The sequence below is a fragment of the Pundamilia nyererei genome, unplaced genomic scaffold (assembly GCF_000239375.1).
Source record: "Pundamilia nyererei isolate P.nyererei 1_Seehausen unplaced genomic scaffold, PunNye1.0 scaffold00134, whole genome shotgun sequence".
NCBI lineage: Eukaryota > Metazoa > Chordata > Actinopteri > Cichliformes > Cichlidae > Pundamilia > Pundamilia nyererei.
The window spans coordinates 1,093,093-1,102,432 of record NW_005187535.1 but is presented as its reverse complement, the minus strand read 5'-3'; the positions used below and the strand labels follow the sequence as shown (position 1 = coordinate 1,102,432).

The 9,340-nt window shown below is 43.0% G+C and overlaps 1 protein-coding gene across 5 annotated transcripts in view; it reads right to left on the bottom strand.

The window, feature by feature from the left end:
- The window catches only part of LOC102194771 (latrophilin-1), a 26,749-nt gene that overhangs the window by 10,549 nt on the left and 6,860 nt on the right, over positions 1-9,340 (bottom strand). For 4 of the 5 annotated variants that reach the window (XM_005743668.1, XM_005743669.1, XM_005743671.2 and 1 more), the window contains exons 2-9: positions 8,410-8,522; positions 5,851-6,064; positions 5,230-5,339; positions 4,387-4,401; positions 2,874-3,081; positions 1,365-1,629; positions 925-1,264; positions 543-836 (exon numbers count right to left, since the gene is read on the bottom strand). In XM_005743668.1, the coding sequence (XP_005743725.1) occupies positions 543-836; positions 925-1,264; positions 1,365-1,629; positions 2,874-3,081; positions 4,387-4,401; positions 5,230-5,339; positions 5,851-6,064; positions 8,410-8,473 (1,510 nt within the window). In that variant the 5' untranslated portion in view covers positions 8,474-8,522. The remainder of the gene's footprint in view (positions 1-542; positions 837-924; positions 1,265-1,364; positions 1,630-2,873; positions 3,082-4,386; positions 4,402-5,229; positions 5,340-5,850; positions 6,065-8,409; positions 8,523-9,340) is intronic. The other variant, XM_005743670.1, reaches the window with a different exon arrangement.

Sequence of the window (9,340 nt, the reverse complement as noted above, 5' to 3'; positions counted from 1 at the left end):
ACTGATCTGCTTAATTGCTGCACACATTTTGTTTACAAGACATTTAATGAAAACCAAGACTGGACACTTGTTCTGCAAATTAGGTTTAAGTATGTAACAACAGCCACGCCTGTTTCCAGTTATAACCATCGTTTAAGATAAGACTCAATCATCACTGCCGTGCCAAACCCATGTCCAAGCCATTCAACATGATTATGAAGAGGCAAAACGCACTCCAGGCATCTCTACATAATCTCCATAAGAGTTGCTCCTCAGAGGGAGGCAGGGCTGAGGAAGACAGCTGCACAGCGAGAGGAAGAGTCGCTGAACCCAGCTTCTCTACACACTGTAACCTCTCAGACTCATCTGAGGCAAGTTCAAAGAGAGGACATCCGACTACATTTCAAAGGGAAACAGGATACACACACACACACACAAATGATACTACACACACATGAAACAAACATGTTGGCATGCTCACATCTGCGCACACACACACACACACACACACAAACATGCATATGAAACACACACACTGGCATGCCCACATCTCCCACACCTACCCAAAGACCCCTTAGGGCAGGGCCTTTCCACGGTCTCCCCCTTTAGGGTAGGGGGCCACTGCACCCCTCGTGCCACCCGACTCTCACATCCTCCCACCTGACCCAGTCCCCCAGGGGCCAAGGGGACACGCAGAGGAGGGCGTGGGGTCAGAGGGACCATGGCTGTGATCGGCCGCTGGTCAAAAGGCCCTCTGTTGATGACACCAATTGGATGGGAGGCTGACGGCCGTACTGGAGTCAGAGCCACTGTGGCTGTGTATGACCGGACAGTGGTCATCAGAGAGGACAAGGGCCCTGGAGGGTCAAAAAGCACTGTTAATTCTCCACATTTATTACATTAGTCACCTATGTCCAGTTACACAACTACTATCATTCAACTAACCTTTAGTAGGTGGTGGTGGTGTGAACTGTAGAGGGTATCTCAGTACATAGTAGTTATTCCACACATACAGCTGGTTGTCTCTAGGGTTGTAATCTATGGAGGAGATGTACTGGTAGGGGTTTGGGAATGGTATCTGAACAGGAAGCTCCTGCCCACGACTGGTATCGTAGGCATAAACCACCATGTTGCTGCTGGCTCGGCCATCTGCCTGCCCCTCATCATCCTGGAAAACAGAGCGCACGGCGTAGAGCACACCGCAGGCCATGAAGGCATTGCTAGCTCCACGTTTGTCAAAGCCAGTTGCCCAGGTACCCTCAAAGCGGAGAGTGTAGGGGTTTACCTGCAAACAGGAAAGAAATGATGAAAAAATCAAAACCTCCTCTTTTCTTTCTTCATCCTTTCCAAAATACAATCATCGATCTGTTTTTCCTTCCTCCTACCTGGCTGACCACGATGCGTCCATTATTGGCTTCAGTAGAGTAAATAACCCAAAGGCCGTTCTCATCCACTGCCAGATCGATGTCCGACTTCCCTCCCCAGCGGTAAGGCGAGGTATCGTGGTAGTTAGCATTGACCACCACTGCCTCCCCGCTCTTGATACGGGTGCGTAGGTCATATTTCACAAGGTTGCGTGTTCGCTCCTTGTTGTAAAATACGGCACCGTCATACACCACAAAGCCTGTACCATCCACACGGCTGGGCAACCTAGGAGATTATTATGAAATACGTCATGAAATGTGTGAAAATATATAGTTTGTGACTTTTTACTTTTACAGAAGAACAATAGAAACGATACGGAGTCAAAACATCAAAAATTGGCGTGTTGTGTGTTGACCGGAAAGCTCAACTCAGATTAAAACCACCCAGAACATCAACAGCACCAACTAAACATCAGTGATATTAGCAAGATGTCTCCACAGAGTCCAAAAGATACTAAAATTAAACATCAACCCCAGCTACACTTGGGCTAGCTTCATTCATTTGTATTTTGTAAGCAGCATAAAGGGATACATTTTGTTATACACAGCAAAATCTCCAGTGTTAAATTAACACTAGAGAGTGTCTATATGGGTCCACACCTCTGAGTGTTAAATACAATACTGTTGAATGTTAAATTAACACTTTTGACAGTGTTATATGTTTAAAAGTAACCTGGTCAGTTTTGAAGATTAACAATGGCTAACACTGAGCAGTGCTGATTTTCTAACACTGGAATATTTCTAACATTTTGAGTTATTTTCCAGTGTTTAACACTCAACAGTGTTGTATTTAACACTCAGAGGAGTGGACCCATATAGACACTCTCCAGTATTAATTTAACACTGGAGATTTTGCTGTGTACAATCTTGTGTTGCATAAGGAAAATTAAATTATCTTGAATTCTGATTCTTTAGTGGCCTAATTAGGATATTATTTTGGTGACAATTGCAGATATTGTGGTAGCCTTAAGAGCATTTATATAATACCTTTTAATAATCCCAGACCTTTTTATTCATCACTGAGAGCAAGCCTCTCAGAAGCTGCATGCATAGATTTTACCACTAACTATGCAAACTACTACACAAAGAGCTAACAAATGAGTGGTAACACATTTAATGAGTGTAGCAGAAATCTTATCATCTATAAATGGCAATGATGCTTTTAACTATAACTCTTCTTATTTAACCATACGTTATAGATATAGAATATATGAAACCAACTTTTTATACGGATAAAATAATTGTTTTTCTTTTTCCATAATAAATTGATTTGGCTAAATGTGAAATAAGCCCCCAAGGCCTGCAAACTGCCATTATTTTTATTACAGACTACTTCATTGATTTTTTTTTCCATCTGTGATTAATCTGTTACTTTACAGTTTCTTAAAAAACAATAAACAAAGCAGACCCTAGAGTAACTGAATATTCATCAACTATCTCAACAATATACGCAGTACACAAAGCACTCACTTATAGGTTGTGGTGACTCTGTTTTGCCGATAGTCATCCCAAGAGGCGTACTCATACAGCACCTCTGTTCTATAGGGTGTCCACGGCATGACATACAGCCTGTCACCAGCTTGCAGGGGGTCTTTACACCAGGCCCCTGATTGATGCTCCACCTCCAGGAGCGAGGAGGCTGGCTGGATGCTGAGCAGTGAGCCAGGACACACGAAAACTGGAAGATGGGAATTAGGTGGGGTAGAGGCAGGATGTGAGAGAGAAGAGAAAGAGAGAGGGAGCAAAAGCGCAGGAAGGGAAGTGCGAAAAAGAGTGAAGAGAAAGAAAGTGGAAGCAGGTGTGGGGAGAAAATGGATCAATGCATGAAAAATGGATTGAATTAAATGCAGTCAATGCAGCGAGATTAAGGAAAAAGAATGAAGAGAAAAAGAGAAAGGGATTTAAAACACCTGTGCTGATCTTGAGAGGCAAGCAACAGAAGAGACGTATAAGTGTTGAGAAATCACACACTGTTAGTGTGTGTGTGGTGAGTAATACAACAGGGACACTGCAATGAAAGGTGTGAGTGTATTTATGTGCTTTTTTGTGTGTATGTGTGTGTGTGTCTGTGTGTGTGTGGGTTAGTGCAAAAAGAGTGAAAAAGAGTGTGAGGTAGAGTCAGGGACGCAGAAGGCGGGGCTAAATTTTGCCTTGAAGTGAATGAGAGGGCAGGTTAGTTTACGCCGAGCACAACGATTGGTCCACCCACATGTCAATAACTGTATGGACACATATGTATACTGTACAGTCTCACACTGGCATGCAAATAGGCATGCACACACACCCACACATAAGCAGTGCTTGGTAAGCACACATCCAGACGGATATACAATCACACAGATTTCGTCTTATTTTTCCTATGAAGATAAATAAGGGGCTCTTCCTATAAGGGAAGAAAAGGGAAAATAAGCATGAAGAGGATGACTAGACAAGAAGGAAGGAAGGAAGGAAGGAAGGAAGGAAGGAAGGAAGGAAGGAAGGAAGGAAGGAAGGAAGGGAGAGTAAAAAGTGAAAGAAAGAACAAAAGAAAGATCGAAAGAAAAGAAAGAAAGAACATAGAGGAGGGAAAGCTTCAAAGGAAGATTGTGTTTATGTACGTGTGAGTGGCTGTGTTTGTGTTGGTGTGCACAGAGACTGAAGGAGAGACAGAGAACAGAGAGATCAACCAGGAGCAAGAGGGAAAGAAGAGGTGAAGAAACTAAAGCAAGAAAGCAAGAGAGAAAAGATGAAGAGAGACTAGGTGCAGAACCTGGATAAAATTGGATAAAAGGACGGCTTTCTATACAACGAGAGATGGATAAAATGGGGGGGAAAGAACTGAGTAGGAAATGAAAAAAGGGAGGGGGCAACATCCAGCATGATTACGAAACAACGTCCTAGGGTAGGAGGAAGAGAGAAATGGTAGGAGAGAGGAAGAGAAGGAGAGAAAAGAGGGGGTTCGGGGGTAAGGAGAGATCAAGATGCTACAATGTATTGTCTTTACCTTTTTGGTCCACTTCTACTCAAGCATAGGAAAAAAAAGAGGGAGAGAAAGAAAGAAAAGTCAGAGGGTGAAAGAAGGGAAGTAAAGAGAAGCAAGAAAGCAAGCAAGAAAAGCAGGAGAGAAAGAAAGGAAGGAAGGAAGGAAGGAAGAAAGAAATAAAGAAAGGGAAAAAGAAAGAAAGAAAGAGAGAAAGAAAGATTTGCACAGATAAAGACTTTGGAACTCATTCTCACCACATACATTATTGTTCACGTAAAAGGAAGGAGCACGAAAGAGACCCAACATATTCTTCTTCCCTCTTCTCCTCCCCTCCCACCCTATCCTCTCCCCCTTCCCTCCCCCACCTCCCCCGATCTCTCCTTCCCTCAATCAGGCTCCTGTGGAGAAAAGAGAGCAACTCCCGTGGCGTGAATCTGGAAAAGAAAACACACACGCATGCACGCGCAAGTGCATACTCCCAAACACACATACACGCAGAAGACATTTTGGCAAACAGTTTTTCTCTCTGTACTTTCTCCGTACAACTTTCTTTTTACATTTCAGAAACACAAGCATGCACACACGTTCCCTGAGAAACAAAAACAAAAACGAAAACTCCCAGTCTTTTTCTATCCATCAGTTTCTCAGGGAACTAGTAAACATCAGAAATCATACGTACAAATAATAATAAACACCAAAAACCTAAAATGCATCTTGGCGAAAAAAAAAAACAAAAACATAGGTTAAATCTGTGTGCACTTGTGTTTGTGTTTATGTATGTGTGTGAGTGTGTTTGTGTGTGTGTGTGTACATACAGTATATGTGTGTTTATGTCTGTTGAAATAAATATATATGCATACTCACTGTAAGGGACACACTCATACTGGATCTCCAAGTACTTGTATGTTCCAGGACAGGGGTCTGGGAAGACATCAACCCCTGCAACCACCACACACTGAGTCCTGTTGTTACACCTGGAGGACGGATGGATGGATGGATGGATGGATGGATGGATGGATGGATGGATGGATGGATGGATGGATGGATGGATGGGTGAGTCATACGGATGATGCAGAGAGAAAGCAAAGGAAGGAAGGGGAGTGATTACCAGACAGGAAAGGGGAAGCAAAGGACACTCCATTTGTCTACTCTCCCTCTCACTGAATATTGATCAGTTCTTCGAGGAAAACACTGCTGAGTACACAGCTAATGGTGCAGCCAGGCACTCATACTTAGCTGGAGAGGTTGCTTCACCTGCATGTATACATGACACACAAGACAACCTACTAATCAGCGTGTATGTTGTGCAGCAGTGCACACATACAAACAGTTCATGCGCTCATTGATTGCCGTAGCCACTTCTAAAAGACGTATTCAAATAACTCGAGTACGATATTACAGTTTGCATCTTTACTGCGCAATTTTTAACTGCTTATGCAAATATAGTGTACACACAGCAGGATGTGCAGCCCAACACATACTCACCTCTGTGACATGATCTTTAGTGCGTCAGGGAGGTAACACTGTGTGTTCTCCATCTGGAAGGGGTCTGCATCACAGATCTTATCATCGGTGCGTCCGTAATTGGCAGTCTCCACCATAACCACATCGCTCCCTGGGCAGCGCAGCTCTATGGGGTAACCCTCACACGCCAGCTCCCTGCGTAGCAGGCCAAATGGCATAGCGGCCCGGGACATGGCTGCACAGTAGGCGGGGGAGAAGTGGGGTGAGGCAGCAGCGGATGAAAGGGAAAGGCGGAAACACAAGAAGAAAGAAAAGCCAAGTTTTCAAAATTTACTACAGGCAAAAGGAGCTTCATAGTTAAGTTAATACATTTCTAAAAATTGGCATTTGATTAATTTTTGTAGTGTCTGATTTTGTAGTGTCCTCGATGACAGCAATTTTAAACCTCAGAAGGGAGTCAAACGGCTTCTTAGAGCTATAAACCAATTACTGACTCCCATGTTTTAATGTCCAACTTTACAGCTGAAATGAAAATAGTTTTACCTTCTAAAGCTAATTTAACCCCTTCCTAACAATTTTCTTGTAGTAGTCTTCAGGCTTCTTGAAGGACATTCAAAGTTCTTCTGTGAATGTTGGCTACCGTTCTTTGTCAAGATGATTCCAAAACACTTCAATAATTTTGAGGTCCGGGTTCTGGACTGGCCAGTCGTAACTGACAGAGCATATTGCATCAGAATCAGAATCAGAATCAGAATACTTTATTAATCCCTGGGGGAAATACTGCACTGCCAGTGTGTTTGGGATCACTGAAAATGAAAAGCTGAAAATGCTGCATCTCTCCTGTGTCAGCTATTTTGTGGATTTTTTTCCTCTTTCTTAAGGACATGACTTTCAAACACTGTTCATCTGCTGTATAAGTAGTTTTTTAGACCTGCCACTTCTTCTTTTGTCCACCACTTGTCCAGCTTTGTCAATTTTTTTAATAGCATACCGCACATCATGCCATCAAGTTTTAGGCTAACATCTCATCTGGTGCAGAAATACTATTTTATGCCCGTCAAGCTGGCATTTTTCAGAGATTCGTCTTAAGAAATTGAAACAAATTATCTGTTTTTGTGAAAAGTACAAGGACTGAACTGAAAATGTGTGAAAAGCAAAGAAAACGCTTAAAATACATTCAGAAGATGTTTCTTTCTACACAAAAAGCTTTTTGCTTTGTATATCTGTAATAGTACTATTGCTGGCTCCTTGCAAAATATAAAAAATGGTGGTGGCTCAAAACGTTTGCTCAGTACTGCATAAACCACCTATTAGTATTATGGTTTGAAGCAATAATTCATAATCATGGTGGCACAGTCTCACATTTGTTTTAAGCCTTTTTTTTTGCACTTAGTTATGAGTGGTGCTCTGTGATGGATGCTGACATGCAAAATCGAATCCCAAAGTTACGAGATGTTAACATCTGACACCATGGATACTGTATCTATGGTATCCTTCGTATGCTATGGATGCACTGGATTTCAGGGAAATTCCATATCGAATTAAATATCTGCCTAATGGTGAGCACGGAGAAAAGGCAGGGAATGAGCAATTTCTGTAGGACTGGAGACTGTACAGAATGTGATACTAACAATATTAACATGGCCATGCTGATTACATCATCTGGGCTACATTGTCAGGCTTTGGGAAGATAAATACTCCTGGTCTACAGATGGGATCAGCTATCCAATACCACGAACTATAGGACATTGATCCCATTAATGATTCCCTAGGATAGAGACCTTACTTTGACTGCCTCATTCAAATCATTCCCATACCTGTATTTGTTAGCACATTTAACACACATTACACATGCTTTGAAATTGTGAAAACGTTGAAAACCGCTAATTTAATCTTTAAAATGCGCAAGTGTGAAAGCTAACACTGGAAGGAATCCCAGATGTGACTGTTGACATAATCTCGTCACACCTCCTTTGTAACAGCTACATGTGACGCGCAGCTTTGAAACCACTACTGACACTCAGGTGCTCGGTAAACACAATCAGACAAGTATAGGATTTCATTTTCTTTGAGCACTACGTGTGAATATGTTAAATACAGGCTCAGCGAAAACACTCACCTGACAACCTTTTAAAGCTGTGTAAACCATGGTTATTGGAGAAAATCCCATTACCATTACCTTAATCCGCTTTCTCACACGAGTTTGAGTATCGTGTACGCATGACAAGGTGTTTGCAGCATCAGGATTAAAACATTAAAGCAACACTTTGGTGTGACTAGTATGCTGCTGATGTACTGTAACTGTCTGCCGTGCTGAATAGCTGATTGTTAATCGACTTTGAGCTACAGGCAGCTCCTCATACACTCCACTCATACACTTGTATTCAGATCTTGTGTTTGCGTAGGTCAAAGCATGTCATACAGCTTGTCTAGATGCCTTTTTTTAGTGGCACTGGGCTTCACTCGATTAGATGTGAGTCACTCAAATTTGTGTTGCACTGACATTATCTATGGCGTTTCAGTTTATAGGATTCCTCCTACTTAATGCTGTCAGAATCAACACCTCGACGTGACGCTTACCTTGGCCAGAGGGCGCAACTTGAGCCAGAGTGAGCACGCCCACGAACCACAGTGACACAGCCATGCTGGGCAGGAAGAGTTAGGACGTCACACCACCACAGTGCTAGGAGAGCCTGGGGAGGAAGCAGTGGAAGTGTGAGACTGTGAGTGAAAAACTGCACCCTCTCGTCTTAGTGGAGATGTGTGTGCGCGCACGTGTGTGTGTTGGATGGTCAGAAACGCACACTGACTATGAAAGAGTGCACATGAGACACCACAGCAGGGTGGAAAGAGGACAGAATAATAGAGACAGACAGACAGACGGACGGACACAGAGTTGGAGCAAAATAAAGATAACAATTGAACAATCGGTGCAGCGAAAAGCCCCTCAATCTGCTGTTACCATGGTGATAGCACAGTGCAGTCTCAGGAAGTGAGAGAGAGAGAGGGATGGAGAGTGAGGAGGTATACAGTGGATGTGCGTATCTGTTACTGAAAGCGCACACGTGAGAATTTGTGTTTTAAGTCTGTAATTAGCCAGAAGCAATACTGGCAACTGACCCATAAAAGAGTCTTAATCTTTCTATCCTTAGACACACACACTCACAGAGGCAGAGGGCTGGGCTCAGCTTAGGCCACTTTTCAGTAATCCTAAATAAATCATGTCGTAGAGACGATCTCTTCCCCCGCAGGCGTAACTAGGTAAAGCAGCTGACTGAAGACACAGGTGATCAGAGGGCAATGGTGCACTGTGGATTTTTATGAGGGAACATACGGGGCGCAGGAAGATGAGCTACAAGAGAACAACAGTAATATGACTCCTTAATATAAACTGAACTCTTGGCCCTGGACAGAAGGGAGAGAGGAGGGGCCTCTGTTGGACACATGAACAATAACCATATGACTGTTCCCACCACTAACACATGACCCTACGCTGTGTCACTGCATCATT